The sequence below is a fragment of the Montipora foliosa genome, chromosome 11 (genome assembly GCF_036669935.1).
Source record: "Montipora foliosa isolate CH-2021 chromosome 11, ASM3666993v2, whole genome shotgun sequence".
NCBI classification, from domain to species: Eukaryota; Metazoa; Cnidaria; class Anthozoa; order Scleractinia; family Acroporidae; genus Montipora; species Montipora foliosa.
The window spans coordinates 54804118-54820034 of NC_090879.1; the positions used below are offsets into that span (position 1 = coordinate 54804118).

Consider the following 15917-nt stretch of genomic DNA (forward strand, 5'->3'; position numbering starts at 1 on the left):
CTATAATTGTTTCTGGGTTGCATAGACCTACAAGTGAAGTTAAAGCTCACAAACTGTTCACCCAATGCGGACCTAGTTAAAAACCAAACAGTCAGAACCTTAGACTAAGTGCTGCATTACTGCCTTTTTCCGCGTCACACGTTTCAATTTAGTAATTTGTGAGGCTAACTCCAAAAGTAGCGTAAAAAGTTCACATTTCATTGAGGTTCAGACTGACTCAGATGTATTGAACATCACTGCTGGTCGGGGTTACATTTGCATTTGCAGAGCCGTGTGCACTGCAAGCTATACTTGACACATTTACATCGAGTTCATTTGCATGAACACTTGATCAGCTCTTGACAAGCCTTTGAGACCTCTGGAATGGTTATCCAAACTGGTTTCCACGTGTCCCCAATCTTCTTCCATCCAAATCGATCTGGATAAGGAATATCCTGGTTACTTGCATCAGTTGTTGTCCAGATTCCTGCTTGCAGGACCGCCCTCTCAACGTGCTTCAGAAGAGCATTCTAAAACAAAAAAACATTTTTAAAATTACTCTTTATAGCGCTATAATAAATCCTTATTTAATTACTTTCTTGAATTTACCGATTGCTCTGCTGTGTTTACAAAACAGATTCATTCTGGTCTCGTTGACAGAATCCAGTGGGCTTGACTTGTCATACATAATGATGACAAGCCGTTCTAGATTACAAGAAGCTGCTGGAATGGATGGGTGGATAGGAACTTTAACGATGGTGTCACAGTATGGCTGCAAAGCTCCCATGCTTGCCAGGCCGACCGCTTGCCTTTACCATTACATGCAGACGTTGTGTCGCAGCCACTAAAAGCATGGAAAACAGGGAGGGAACGTGACTTTTGCTCACCAAGGGCAGCACAAATTTTGTTGATGCTGATGTACTTGAAACTTCTGCCCATTCCAAATGCAACCCATATGTCAACGTTAGCATTGAATGCTTTTAGATCATGAAACTTTCCCACAAGAATCACCACCACGTCCGTATCAACATTTCGGACAAGAATTGTGCTTGTACCTTCAGTGAGAAAAGTATGACGCAGATGAACAACAATTCGTGTATCTGCTTCCTTGTGATTACAGTCGGGCATCGAGCTTGCTGATCCACAGGTTATCACTGATTGCCCTAGGAGATACATAAACGTATATTTATAAGACGTTCTAATTATCATTATTTAAACAGATGATACTTGACACCATGTAAAACAGCGTACCTGAAGTTATTGCGAGGCTCTTATCTGCGGGGAATTCAAAGCGTGACACCTTTTCGGTAAGAAACTGAAACAGCTCTGTCTTGTTTGTAGAATCTCGAAGAAACTGCATCCAATTCAGGGGCAACTTCACTTGACCTGATACATTCCTTCTAGTGCCTGTTCCTCTTTTGTATCTCGTAGACTCTTTCAGACTATCTGCAACGTACTTATCCCACACGACATCTACACGCTCAGAATTTTGCAGTTGGTTAACAAGATGCGGGATGAAAATCATGTCTGCATAATCATCAAAGGTGACCACACCTGCAGTGGGAAGGCAATGCACGATAACAGCTCCATCACGTATTTTGCAGTCAAAGTGAGTGGGAGGATTGTGCTGTTCACTGCATTCTGGCAGACAACCAAGCAGGTCAGACTTCGCTGTTGGTACGCGAAGGTTGCCAAACTCAGAGAGGGATGGGGGGAAAGACTGCACTTCATGGGAAAAGAAAATCTGCTAGACCACTGTCTCTACTTTGCACTGCAATGTATAACTGAGAAAAGAGAGCTACATTATTTTGAAGAACAGAAATCTTCTTTCCCTCTTTAGAAGCTGATTTTGGTTGAGGTCTCCTGAAGAGCGGTAACTTGTTCTTCTTTATTGGGTCATGGATGTTATTGCCTGTTTCAGTGCGTCCATTCCATGCTTTATCATATTAGGAGTGGCAGCTTTCTCATAAGTAGAAGCGCTGATAAAGAAGGAGGATTTTTTTCAACTTGCTGCTTGCTGGAATGGTATGCTGCCCATACTATGGTATCTTCTGATGTGTGGTCTTCTTCATTCAGCTTCTGGAGCGCATGTTCTGCCCAGCCTTTCTCTTCTAATTTACAAGCTTCAATCATACCAGTGACATCACGCATTTCACGTTGGGGAACTGACGTTGCTGTTGTTGTAAGTTTAGTCGGTGGAACAAGGATGGCACAGTCGGTTAGTGCGCGGCCTTTTGTGCAAGAGGTCTTGAGTTGGATTCCCGGATCTCGCATCCTTGTTTCGACTTCTTTCCTTTCCGTGTAGCTAAGTAGCTTTAAATACCCGTAAAACGAAGAACTGATGGTGAGGGGGGAGTAAAATGAGCGCACCGTCGACCTCTGGTTTGTCAGTTGATACGAGCTATCGACGTTAAATATGGTTACTTTACTTCACTTCACTTTTAATTGCGTAGCTGTCTGGAAGTGAATGCTTGTCGGAATCAGAAGGGGGCACTGTGATTGGCGATCGACCATCACCGGGATGACATTCCGTAGGAAACTGGAAGACAGATATTCCCGTTCCGTGAAACGATGATGTTGCTGTTGTGGAACTGGGGTTGTGGTAAAGGTTGTCGAGAGCTCCAACTGAAAATAAACCTTTGTTAAGGCAGACGGGAGATACACATTCATCATCTTTAAAACGCTTAGAAGCTGCAATGGCCAACCAATCCCATTTAGGTAACGTCAAAAACTCAAAGCATCATTTTTGTTCTTGAAAAGAGTAAAGGTATCGTCCACGTACCGGAACCAAATAGTAGGCTGATTGGTGTTCTTCATCACCCATTTTTCTTCAAAATCACACATGAAAATGTTCGCCAAAACAGGACCAAGTGGAGAGCCCATTGCGACGACATCAATCTGGTCATAGTACTGACCAACAAAAACAAAATGACTCTTCTTTTTTGCAAACAAGAGTAAATTCTTTAGGACCAATCGGGGTAATCTAGGTGGATTTGCGAGGGCATACAGCTTATCAAGGCAAATTTCAATAGTCTCGTTTGATTTGATTTGCGTTAATTGTTAATTTCAATTTACAGTGTCCCCGATTAGTGCTCTTCGGCGCTAGAAGATTAGACACTTAAATAAAGTTCCTTCCTTTCCTCATCCAGTGAGACATTAGTAAATAATGAACTGACATCAAAGGAACACATGAATTCGCCGTTGTGAGTGTACTGTTTGGCCCATTCTGCAAAACTGAAGGAGTCTTTAATTGAAAAACAGTTTGTGGAGATAGGTTGGAGGACGCTTAAATAAGGTAAAAGGCAAGATTGTAGTTGTAGGTGTTCGTGGAAGAAACAATTGGACGAAAGGGACACCCAGTTTTGTGAACCTTTGGTAGACCATAAAGAACTCCATGTGTGGAACCATTGGGTAGGACCTTTTGAAAGGTGTAGTCGTCAATCATGTGATCTCTTTTTAATTGTCGAAGGTAACAAATTAAACTTTGTTCTCTGGACTTTATCGGGTTCTCTGTCAGTTTTTTGAATTTTATCTCATCGGAGATCAACTGTTTCATCTTGGTCAAGTAATCATGTTTATTTAAAATCACAACGTCATTTCCTTTATCCAGTTTCGTGATGATGATAGAGTCATCTTTGCGAAGATTTTTGAGGGCTTCCCATTCTTCTTTGCTGAGTATATGTTTCTGCTTAGAGAAGTCATATGAATAAATGTAGTTGTAAGAAATGTGTTTTAATTGACACTTTAACTTATCCTCGTTTTCAACCGTCAGAGTGGGTCCGTGTCATTTTAAATCGCGAAAGAGCAGTTCGAAAGAGCTTTTGACCTCATATTTGTCAACATTTTTTGGTGGTAGACAGAAACGTAAACCTCTTGCAAGAACACTTTTCTCTGTTTCCGTTAACACACGATGCGAATAATCGAAAATGATTGAGTCATTGTCCAAGTTTGAGAGCTGTGGTATTCCTTTCTTCCGTTTTAGAACATTGAACTTTTTGTCCAATTTCTTAGACAGGCGATCTTTCAATTTTGACGATTTTGCCTCAATGGTAGAGCAAGTGTGATTCAGGTCAAGAGGTGACAAGGTTCCCTGAAGTCGGCAACGTGCTGTTTCATAGGACTCCTTGTACTTGAGTCGAAGTGATTTCTTTTCGCGAAGTTCGTAATTTAACAAATCTTCCTTGAAACGGCGGCAGGCTCGTGTTTCCTGAAAATCTTGTCTGCTTAACTTGAAATCCAGAAACTTTGGATAAATGTGGAATAGTCTGCATTTCTGTAGGAAAGTAATGTCGAGTGCCACTTTGTTATACCCGGAGATATCTTTTTCATATCTTCGTACCGTTTTCAACGTGTCGTGTCATGGCCATACCGCTCATGGATGGTCTCATAAAAATTCTTTGACTTGGGCCATTTTAGTTTCAATAGGAATAAAACGCAAACAGCGGTTACAAACATTTGCTTGAAATACATAACTTTTAGTCTTTTTTCCCTTGCAAAGATAAACTAGCTCCTTCCTTCAGGTCAAAAGTAGTGTACACAGCAAACTCCTGGGATTGCAATGATTTCTACATAGGGAAAACGAAACGCCGATTACGTGACAGAAAAACAGAACATTTTAAAGCCCTAACTACAAACTGTCACGAATCTGCAATTGCTTATCATGTTTTCTTAACCAACCATAGAATTAAGTGGGATCATTTTGAAATATTAGCAACTGGTCGATCACACATGCATTGCAAAATTAAAGAGATAACTAATTTGGGTCGACCCAAATGATTAGGTTCGACGGTTGATTCAGACGTCGAACTTAATTCGTCGTAGTTAATTTACGAGCTCTACAATAGCCAGCGGTCAGTCAGTTGTTAAATACCCAAACAAACATGGCGGACGTTCCAGAAGGTTGTGATTTGCGACGAAGAGCTTTTATTTTTCGTGCCATCCGGGAGGGGAGGAAACGGAGAAAAATGCTACGAAGTTTCTTGCATGCGCATGTTGTCAATTTATATGATGAATATATATGTTATCGGCCTCACGAAAAAGTGCAGCACCAGTCAACAATCGTTCGTTTAGGAGGCTCCCGAGAAATATGGGATGGTTTAACCTAGTTTGGAGCACGTATTCCGATGAACGATTCAAGAAAACGTTTAGGATCTCACGTGCAACATTCCAGTTTATACTGCAACGAATCAGACATGTTCTAGATAGAGATACTGTGACCGAAGAGCCGATATCCCCAGAATTCAGGTTGGCCATTGCTCTGTATCGTTTATCAAGGGGAGATTACTATTATACGATAGCGGAAATGACCGGACTGGGGGTGTCAACCGTGTGTACGATCGTCAATGAAGTCACACGAGCAATTGTGGACAACTTGTGGAACAAATGTGTTGGTCAGCAACTGCCAAAGAGTGAGGAACAATTTAAGGAGAAGATAGTTGATATGGAGGAACAGTGGCAATTTTGTTGTTGTTGGGCTGCAGTTGATGGATGCCATTTACCTATCAAATGCCCGCCTGGGAATTTTTCTTGTAAGGAATACTACAACTTCAAAAACTTCTATTCAATAGTGTTAATGGCAATGGTGGACTCCAACTTTACATTTGTTTGGGGAACTTGTGGTTTTCCAGGCAATTCTCATGACGCTGTAATATTTCAATCAACAAAGCTGTACTCTGATATAAAAGAAGGCACCTTTATTCCTCAGATAAGTAAGGATGTCAATGGAGTACAAGTACCTCCAGTTGCACTTGGATATTCTGCTTTTGCTTTATCCTCTTGGCTTGTGAAGCCATACACAAATGCAGTCCCAACACCAAAACAGTACAACTTTACTTACAGACTGAGTCGGGCAAGGATGGTCACTGAAGGGGCCTTTGGGCAACTCAAAGGTAGATGGCGCATACTGCTGAGGAAATGTGAAAGTAGCACAAGTGAACTCAAAATAGCAGCCCTTGCATGTTTAGTACTTCACTTACCTGAGCGCGGGTTTGGCTGTAAAAAGTCAAACCCTGCATAGTAAGCCTTCATTCTTGCTGGGAGACGTTCCATTTGGAGTGTGGCTTGGGCTTTCGTTTTTCATTTTGGAGTGCGGTTTTCTTTCATTGATTTTTTGGAGTGTGGTAAGGTTTTTGTTGTGCTTGTCTTTATTGGTTTTCTTTGTTCTTTTTTTCGGTGACCCTCCCGGGGACTAATGCTCCGCGTTGTGCGGTAACCCGGGGTAAGCCGAGTCTTTTTGTTTTCATGTTTCTCGCTTCCAGGGCTCTTTGAGCCCGCGTTTTCTGGTACTTCATTTAGTCTATCACTGAAGTGCCCTTTTTGGTTTTTAGCGTGGTTTCTACCTTTTTGGTGTGTTGTTTGGTTTCTTGGTGGCTCTTAAGGAAATTTCTTGGGGTTTTTTGTTTGTTTTCCATTTATTAAGGGTGTTCAGTGTGATATTTAATTGTTATAATATTTTCGGTTATTTAGTATTTGCTTGGCTTCCCTTTGTGCTTTTTGTCCAAGGGGTTGTTACTTGGTCATTTGTTTCTTGTGACACATTATTAATAAAATATTTGCTTAGTTGCTCCTTGAGCGGGGAACTATTTAGTGTGACTTGAGTGTTAATTTATCCATAGTTGTAGTATCATATTATATCTTACTATTTGACTGAGGTTACATTTTGAAAAGTGGTGTTATATAAAGCTGAAAATAATTATTTATTAATCTTCGTCCTTTAGCAGCTGCTTAAGGTTTAATCTTAGCTTTAGTTTAAAATATTATACTGGTATTTGTAGTTGACTTTAAAATATATTTCCATAATGGTTCCGAGCAACACGCGCACTATTATCGTAAAGTCCGGCTTCCCGGCTGGGACCTCCCATGCCGGGGTTGCCGGCATCATTGCTAAGTCCCTGGCTGGCCTGGTGGATTCAATCCAGGTCTGCCCAGGGGGGATAATCCGTATATCTTTCATAGACCCAACTCATAAAAAGACCTATGAGGAGGCCGGGTTCATCTCTTTTGGCGACGTTCGTTGTAACGTGGTGGTTTCGACCCCTATCACTTTTGTGATGGTATACTTGTTTCCTTTCGAAGGGGGCAACGACCGTGTTAAAGTGGCCTTAAAGTTTTTTGGTGATGTAAAGGAAGTCCGTCACCAGCAGTGGTCGAACGTACCTGGGGTTCATACAGGTACCCGTCTAGTGCGCATAGTGCGCAAACATGATATTCCGCGTAATATTATTATTGACGGTGTAAACTGCCGTGTGTGGTACAAAGGTCAACCATTGGTTTGTGATATTTGTAATGATAACTACAAAGCAGCTGACTTCCCGCTCAAGGGTAAATGTAAACGTTGTCATGAGGCTGGGCATTTCGTTCGGCATTGCCCAAAGCCTGTGTGGTTTGTTCCAGGAAGACCAGAGACGGACGCGGATAGTGATGATGATATTGTTGATAGCGGAACGATAATGATAATGATAATGATTTGAATGGTGGGGCTGCGGCTGGTAATGTTGCCGCGCCAGTTGTTTCTAGTGCTGTTGAGCCTGCAGTGGGCTCGGTTGTCCCTGATCCTTCAGGGGGGTGGGCGCTGCGTCTTTTTCGCAGTGTTCTGGTTCTGTGTTGGGCTCTGAGTCCATGTGTGTGGACGATAGAGACAATGAGCTGGATGAGATGGTGAGCCAGCCAGCCAGAGGGTTCTGGATCCCTCTCCTAGCCCGGGTTCTGTCAGTGTTTTGGGGGCCTCCACCGGTCAGGTGGGTGTGCCTCAGGAGGAGGTGTTGGATTCCTCCCCCTCTTTTTCTCCCCTTTCGGGGTCTGTATTATCCGTTGAATCATCATCGGGTGTTTCAGGAGATGGGGTGGACTCGGGTGATGATGCTCCGGCCTCTTTGGTGGACTCTAGACCTGTTAGGTCTAAAATTCCGGTCAAAGTTGGGCGTAGTGGTTCGGCGGGGTTGCATCCCCCTCTTGTGTCAAGGGGTATTGGTTCAGAAGCTAAAGGCAACTCTTCCGTCATCCACGGATGATCTTGTTGCTTCAGGGCGGGTTGGGGACTTTGCCCAGCCCTCGCCTCCGTTTGCTGTTCCTCTTCCTCCCCGGGTCAGTTCTCGTAGTTCTGGCTCGGGGATGGCTCTCCGTCCGTCCTCTCGTTCTCGGTCCCGTTCCGGGGACGAGAGGCCTCCTCTAAGCCCGGATCCTCATAGGTCTCGTCGTCGTGCTTCTTCGCCTAGCCCTGCTAGGCGCCGTTAATTTTACCGTTGTCTCGCCACCTTTTAGTTTATTGTCATGGGTTTGTCACTACTTTTTTGTTATATTATGGCTCTCACTGTAATTTCTGTTAACGTTAATGGGTTGAGGGATGGTGACAAGCGTCTTGGATTTCTCCAGTGGTTGTCCCATCTCTCTCCTTCAGTACTTTGTCTACAGGAGACCCACGCAGTCTCTAATGGTGATCTTCTTTCTTGGTTTTTTCGGTTTGGTTATTTGTGTGCTGGTTCTTTTGGTACAAATCATTCTCGTGGCATGCTTGTTTTGTATCGTTCGGTTTTGGAGTGTAAGTCTGTTGTTTGCGAGTTTGATGGTCGTTTTGTTTTGGTTGACTTTTCTCTTCGTGGTTCTGTTTTTCGGGTAATTGCTTCTATTTATGCTCCTAACCGTAATCCTGATCGTGACACTGTTTTGGTTCGTTGTGTTGACTCTATCGATCCTGCTGTTCCTACTCTTTTGTGCGGTGATTTCAACACGGTCCTGGACCGTGTTCGGGATCGCCGTGGGTCTTGTCCTTTTGATGTCTCTCGTGAAAGTTCGGCTTTGTTGTCAGCGTTGTTTTCGGATTGTTGTGTGGTGGATATTTGGCGTGAAAGGCACCCAAATGATTCTGCTTTTACCTGGTTCCGGCCCGATGGGGCCCTTGCATCACGCATTGACCTCATCGGTTGTCCGTATGCTTGGGTGCCTTATGTGTCTTCTGTAGACATTCTACCATGTCCTTTTTCTGATCATTGTGCTATTTCTTTCTCATGGGCTCTCCCCAGCTCCGTTCCTCCGGGTCCGGGGTCGTGGAGACTCAATCTTTCTGTTCTGGATGAGGCCGAGTATATCGACCTCATCTCAACTTTTTGGTCTTACTGGCAGTCTCGTCAGTCTTCTTTTCCTTCCCTTACTAGGTGGTGGGACAGCGGCAAATCCCATATTAAGCGCATAAGTATTAATTATTGTAAAGATCGTGGTAAATGTAAAGTAGTTGAACGTAATATTTTGTCTAGTCTTGCTGCTCATCTTAAAAGTCATATTGATTCTGGTCGTCTTTCTTTCCTTCCTGTGTACCTTTCTACTCTGTCTCGTCTTCGTGCTATGGATGTTGAGGCTGCTCGTGGTGCTCAAGTTCGTGCCCGGGCGAGGTGGGTGGAGGAGGGTGAGTCCTCCTCTGCTTACTTCTTCCGGCTCGAAAAGAAAAACGGCACTTACCGTAATATCTCAGCGCTGAGAGCTAGCTAGTGATGGTACTTTGGTTACGGATAAGGATGGGTTGTGTGATGTTCTTTGTTCTTTCTATTCGGATCTTTTCTCTGCTGCTCCTGGTGACTCCAATGCTCGTGTTGAGCTTCTTTCTAACATTTCTTCGCCGGGTTCTTCCTTTTGATGATAGTGAGGTGTGCGAAGGTCCTCTCAGCCAGGAGGAGTGTTTTGCGGCTCTTCAGGGCATGGCCCGTGGTAAAGCTCCTGGTTGTGATGGCCTTCTCATGGAATTCTATTTAAAATTTTGGCATGTTTTGGGTTTTGATTGTGTTTTGAATTCTGCGTTTGGGTTGGGTTCGTTGTCTCGCTCTCAGCGCCAGGGTATCATTACTTTATCATTTAAGAAAGGGGATCGTCTTGATCCCAAAAACTGGCGTCCAATCTCCCTGTTGAATGTCGATTACAAAATTGCTTCTCGTTCTATTGCTGCTCGTCTTCTTAAGGTTATTCATTTGGTTGTTGATGAAGATCAGTCTTGTGGTGTTCCTGACCGTTTTACTGGTGAAAATGTTGCTTTTCTTCGTGATGTTGTTGATTTTTGCTCTTCTTCTGGTGCTCCTGCTGCTCTTCTTTCTCTTGATCAAGAAAAGGCATTCGACAGGGTTGATTGGACGGTCCTTCGTTCTACCTTATATGCTATGGGTTTTGGGCAGTCGTTTGTTGGGTGGGTTAATTTATTTTACAATAATGTGAGTAGTTCTGTTAATGTTAATGGTTATATTCCAAATTCTTTTAAGTTATCTCGTGGGGTGAGGCCGGGATGTCCCCTGTCCCCCCTCCTTTATGTTTTAGTTGCCGAGGTACTTGCCTGTAATATTCGTTCTAGTGGTTTAATTTCTGGTTTGTCTCTTCCTGGTTCTTCGTCTTCTTTGCCTTTTGTTTCTGCCTATGCTGATGACACTACGCTGGTTGTTTCTTCTGTTCCTGGTATTTTGGCTGTCTTTGATGTTTATTCTTTGTACGAGGAGGGGTCTGGGGCTAAATTAAATTGTGGTAAATGCGAAGGTTTGTGGTTGGGTGGTTGGAGTGGGCGCACTGACTCACCGGTTAACATTACTTGGTCGTCGGTGAAGGTGAAGGTGTTGGGGGTTGATCCGGGTCCGGGCAATCTGGAGGAGGACAATTGGAGGCCGCGTATCACCGCGGTGGAAAATGCTTTGAACTCTTGGCGTCAGCGATCGTTATCTTATTAGGGCAAGGCACTTGTTATCAATGCCTTGGCCCTTTCCCTTGTGTGGTACGTGGCCTCTCTTATCCATGTTCCCTGGTGGGTCAAGTGTTGAATTAAATACGTTAATTTTTAAATGTTTCTGGAGCGGTAAGCGGGATTTGGTCGCTCGTCGTGTTGTGGTTCAGCCTTCTTGTTTGGGTGTGTTTTCTGTCGTGGATTTTCAGTGTAAGGTTATGGCTCTTCATGTTCAGTGGGTTCGTCGTTTTGTTTCTTCTCCGTCTTCTTGGGTCTCTTTCATGGTTTTTTGGTTTTCTTCCCGGCTTGCCGCTCCTCCGCATCTTGTTTTTTCTGCTCCGCTTTGTTTTTCTCCGGATTCTCTGCCTCCGTTTTATCGTTCTCTGTTGACTGCTTGGCAGGCGTGTAAAGGATCCCTTACGGCGTCTTCTTTGGGTATTGGTTCGGGTATTGATTTTTGTCCTGTTTCTACTATGTCTACGAAGTCTGCTTATTGGTTTCTTTTGTCCGAGAATGCTGTCTCTCCTCATTGTGAGGAGAAGTTCTTTCCTTTGTTTGGTTCTCTTTATTGGTCTTCTACTTGGCGTCAGCTTTTCTTTTTTGATTTGGATCGTCCTGTTATTGATTTATGTTGGAAAGTCTCACATGGGGTCCTTTACACGGCCGAGAGGCTTGCTGCTTTTGGTTATGCTCTTTCTACTGCTTGTTTTTGTTCTGCTCCTGTCGAGTCTCTTTCTCATTTGTTCTTTCACTGTCCTCTGGCTGTCAGTGTTCTGTCGTGGCTTCAATCACTTATGTTCTTGGCTTCTCCTCTTTGTCCTTCTATCTTGGTTCGTCATGCGCTTCAGTGGTTTCTCGGCTGATGAGTTGTCTGAGGTTCCTAGGGTTTTTGTTTATATGTTGAATGTCTGTAAGTTTTGTATTTGGGGGGCTCGGAATGATTTTCGTTTTAGGGGTGTTCGTCCCTCGGCTGTTGATGTTATGGAGCGTGTGAAGTCTCGGGTTCGGTTTAATCTCCCTTTGTTTTTCCGTCGTTTCCGGTTTGACCGCCGTCGTCGTTATTTTGTCCGTCAGTGGGGTGCTCGTGGTGTGGTGGCTTCGTTTCAAAATGATGCTCTGGTTGTTCATATTTAAGTTCTGGTTTTGTGTTGTGTTTGCGTGCCCTGGCCGTTTTTCTGGGGTGAACCAACGTCTTGGCGTTGGGTGAGTCTGTTGACGGGTGGCCTTTTATTGGTCACTCTTCACCCTTGAGCTGGGTCGTGCTCGTTTTGGTTTGTCTAGTTGCTTTTGAGTCTTTTTTGTCGTTTTGTCGAATTGTCATTTAGGAGTGTAAGTCAGGCGAGGCATCTCCTAGATGCAATTCTTCGTTTTGCCTGTATGTCTTTTGTTAATTGTTGGTAGGGGCGGGGTTCGATTCCCCGGCGAAGTTGGAGTGTTGGTGCACCCCCGTTTGAGGTGAACCGTTGTGTTTGACGGATTCGTCGTTATGTCTGGCGGCCATTGCACTCACCCTACCGGGGGTCCAGCCATTCGCCTTAAACACAAAAAACATTGCCAAGAAAATTGGACTTGACAATTGACCCGGTCACCAATCAGAGACGCAGTAGGGAGAAGGTAAGGGAACTGCTTCAAATGAGGGAATGTGAGAAGATCAAAGACACTTGCTATCAAGGTTTACTTGTTCGAGATGCTCTTGCTGAGACATTTTGGTTAGAGAAAGAAACTGGTATCATCAAGTAAGCAGACCTAAACTGGGTTTTAAGTTTATTCATCTATCATACAGTAATTCTACCAAAGTAGATGTACCGGTAACAGTGATTACACTTCATGAAAGAAGTGTGTTGAGCTATGACATGTAGGAATCACAGAGGATGTAAGATGAGGCACAAGGATTGTCAGAAAAATTGTTTCATTATATGTAAGCTATTAATTTTGATAGGTAAGAAGACTTGTTATCATGTGAAATGATATGGATGCAATTGGGTGGCAATCAAATTTCACTCCTAGCTCTCTAAACAATTGGCTGTAAGAAATAGTTCTTGATAACCCCTCCTGTATCACAACCTTCATTTTTACCTTCTCACTTTTAAAGGTGGACAAAGAGAATTTGTAATCAGGGCCATGAATAGAAAAAGGTGAACCAAGGCACTAGCCTCGGTAGAAAGTTTAAATTTCTGTAGTTTTGTGTGGTTCCTGTTAGTTTAGGAGACTCTCTTTTATGAATAAAAAAATATATGAGAGTTTTTTTCCCTGATATTGCATCTGAGAAAAATAATCACCATAATACAAATCACCAGACTTGTCAAATGATTTTATTATGCAACTGATGGTTATAACACAACAATACGACAAAACTTACAGTGATTACCAGCTGCAGGGAAACGTAAAGCTGTAAAAACTGACATAACGTTTCCTTCTTGGCCCTTGGACTACAAGGCCCATCTATTTCTTAGTAATACTAATTTCAACTACACAACTCGTTTGGTCACTTTTCATTTGAACAATAATAAACATTTACATGGTTCATTTTGAAGTTTTGGTTAAGTGTTTGAATCAAAAGAACCTTTATGAGCATAGAAATTCCGCTGCTGGAAGTCAGAATTCAGTACAACATAATTTTTGTCATTCCTTTCAGAAATCCTCTTAGGCTGCGTTCCTTTGGGAAGATCCGGATCAGGATTTATGATCCAAGATCGCTCGGATCATGGCGTACTAAAGGAACGAAACTTTGGTTCGTAGGATCCGTTACCATGACAATAGGCGCGAAATTGCCGAGCGCGTGTCAGCGGACTGCAAAAGCGCGCAAAAGCACTAAATTTGAAAATAAAAACAACATGGCCGCCGCGTGTGGTGCAGCTGTTGTCTCATTGTTAGAGGAACTACTTGCTGATAATTCAGTGCTAGAAGAAGCGAGCAGTTGTGAAGATGATGAATTTCTATTTTTCCTGATAGACAGTAAGGAAAGAAAAAGCCTTGTCCCTATTGATAATTACTTCGAACGCATTATACCACTCTACAGTGTTTCAGATTTTCGAAGTCATTTTCGGATGTCAAGAACTACAGTCAGCTGTTTGGAATGCCTTTTAGCTGCTTGCCCAGATCTGCCCCATGAACAAAGGAATGGAGGAAGATCTGTCATCGACTTAGAGAAGCAGGTATTGATTACGATGTGGATACTTGGTAACCCTGAGTGTCTGCGATCAGTGGCCGATCGATTTAACGTCACAAAATCGAGTGCATTTCGTGTTTATCGTAAAATCTGTGAAGCGATTGCCAACAATCTCTCCGGCCAGCTAATCAAGTTCCCCTCAGGGCAAAGAGCAATAGATGTGGTTCAAGGGTTTGAGGAGAAACGGGCATATCCTGGTGTTTTGGGTGCCCTCGATGGATGTCATATTCCAGTCAAAGCACCAAGGAAAAACCATGAACAGTACATTAATCGTAAAGGGTTTCACTCGCTGCAGTTACAAGTAATCTGCGATATGGACATGCAATTCACTGATGTGTTTTGTGGTTATCCTGGGTCTGTCCATGATGCGAGGGTGTTTAGAAATTCACCCTTTTTCCAAGATGCTGAAGCAAATCCAGACAACTTGTTTCCAAGAAATACCCATCTGCTTGGCGACTCGGCTTACCCTTTGAAGAGGTGGGTGCTTACCCCATTTCGTGACAATGGTCGTCTTACTAGAAGACAGAAGAGATATAACTTTGTTCATAGCTCTACCCGAATGGTAGTGGAAAGATCCCTTGGCCTTTTAAAGGGTAGATTTAGGAAACTGAAAACACAAATGGAGGTTGACAAGATTGAGGATGCTCCTGTCATAATGGTGGCTGTCTGTGTGTTGCACAACGTTTGCCTGATGGACGATGAAGATGACATTGAAGACTTTATAGATGGTAACAGTGATGATGATGATGATGATGATGATGACGATGACGACGATGATGCTCCACCATGTGCAAATGGTGAAGATAAGAGGAATCAAATAATGAGAAATTTACCTTGATTATGTTGATTATTCATATATGTAGTAACTGTGTGCTTTCAGATAGTGCTCTTGGGAAAAAGGACATAAAATAAATAAGGTGCTCAAGAATTGCAGGCAGTGAAATATACATGCTCAATATTCCGTCCTGAGCTAATGTTAGTAGTGTAATTTTATCTGTAATTCAAGGCAAATGTTTCAAGCAAAGAAGTTAAAAAAATTGAAACTTTTCTTGCAGATGACAAGGTTTAAATTTACCTCCATCAGTTTCAACATTTCTTGTTTCTTAGGAAGAACTGTCATATCCTAATGTTCAACATTCAAACTCGTTTCCTAGGAAACTGTCGTACCAAGGTATTTGCTGAAGATATCATTAAAGAATTTTGAAATTACTCATAACTAACGCTGGCCTTTTTTTAATGCTCACTAATAATTATAATCACCACATAAGCCAAGAGAAATCGGGGTTATTTGCCTTGGCTTCAAATTTTCATCTAACATTTTTTCTCCAATACTTATCGTGGAACTGTTTACACCTTTCTGAATAAGCCCCAACCCCAATCCCCCCTACCAGTAAAAGATGCAAGCCTTCCAAACTGTGCAATCAATGCCTTCATTTATTTAAAACACAAGTACATGTAACATCTTTACAACACAAAACCTCCAATATGAAATTTAAATCAGACCATGCATATTCTGATCCTAACAATGATACTCAACAAAAAGTCATATGCAACCAATTATGAAAGCCTGGCCGTGAGTTCTTCAGCAATATGGAACATGCTGTATGATAAGATGTAACGTAAGCAGTACAATAATACAAAACACAACAGTAAAGGTGACTGGCAATGTCAATGTACATGTATGTAAGCCTTCTCCATGAAGGAGAGAGCAGTTTACATGTACATCATATCACTTATCTTGCACAGATTTTTCAAACACTTTAAGGAACTGCCCAAAGAAGGTCATTTTTTCATCATGCATTTCTTGCAGTTTTTGCAGTTTCTTCTCTTCCTTTTCTTCTTTTCTATCAACAAATTCTTTAAACAGAGAGACCATGCAATTCACTTCTTTCACTTGGAGGTTTCTTTCTTGGTTTTTTGTTCTTTATGTCATTTTCCTCTTCCTGTTCCTCACTTGCTGTACTTTCTGATGACTCTTCGAACTTTCTTACAGTTGGGCACTCCTGATTTTCCGGTTGATTTCTTTTTACTAAACCTTTCCTATTGCTGTACACTGCTGGTGGCTCTATGTTGTCATCTCCG

The 15917-nt window shown here is 42.6% G+C and overlaps 1 protein-coding gene and 2 pseudogenes across 1 annotated transcript; 2 read left to right on the top strand and 1 right to left on the bottom strand.

Annotated features, from left to right (window-relative positions):
- Positions 1–233: 233 nt before the first annotated feature.
- On the bottom strand, positions 234–2253 carry LOC137977441 (uncharacterized; annotated as a pseudogene).
- Positions 2254–4996: 2743 nt separating this feature from the next.
- Positions 4997–12467, top strand: LOC137977442 (uncharacterized; annotated as a pseudogene).
- A 1231-nt stretch (positions 12468–13698) lies between these two features.
- Positions 13699–14673, top strand: LOC137974865 (putative nuclease HARBI1). Its single transcript, XM_068821858.1, has one exon. It carries the CDS (start codon positions 13714–13716, stop codon positions 14671–14673), a length of 960 nt encoding a protein of 319 aa, XP_068677959.1. The 5' UTR covers positions 13699–13713.
- Positions 14674–15917: the final 1244 nt, after the last annotated feature.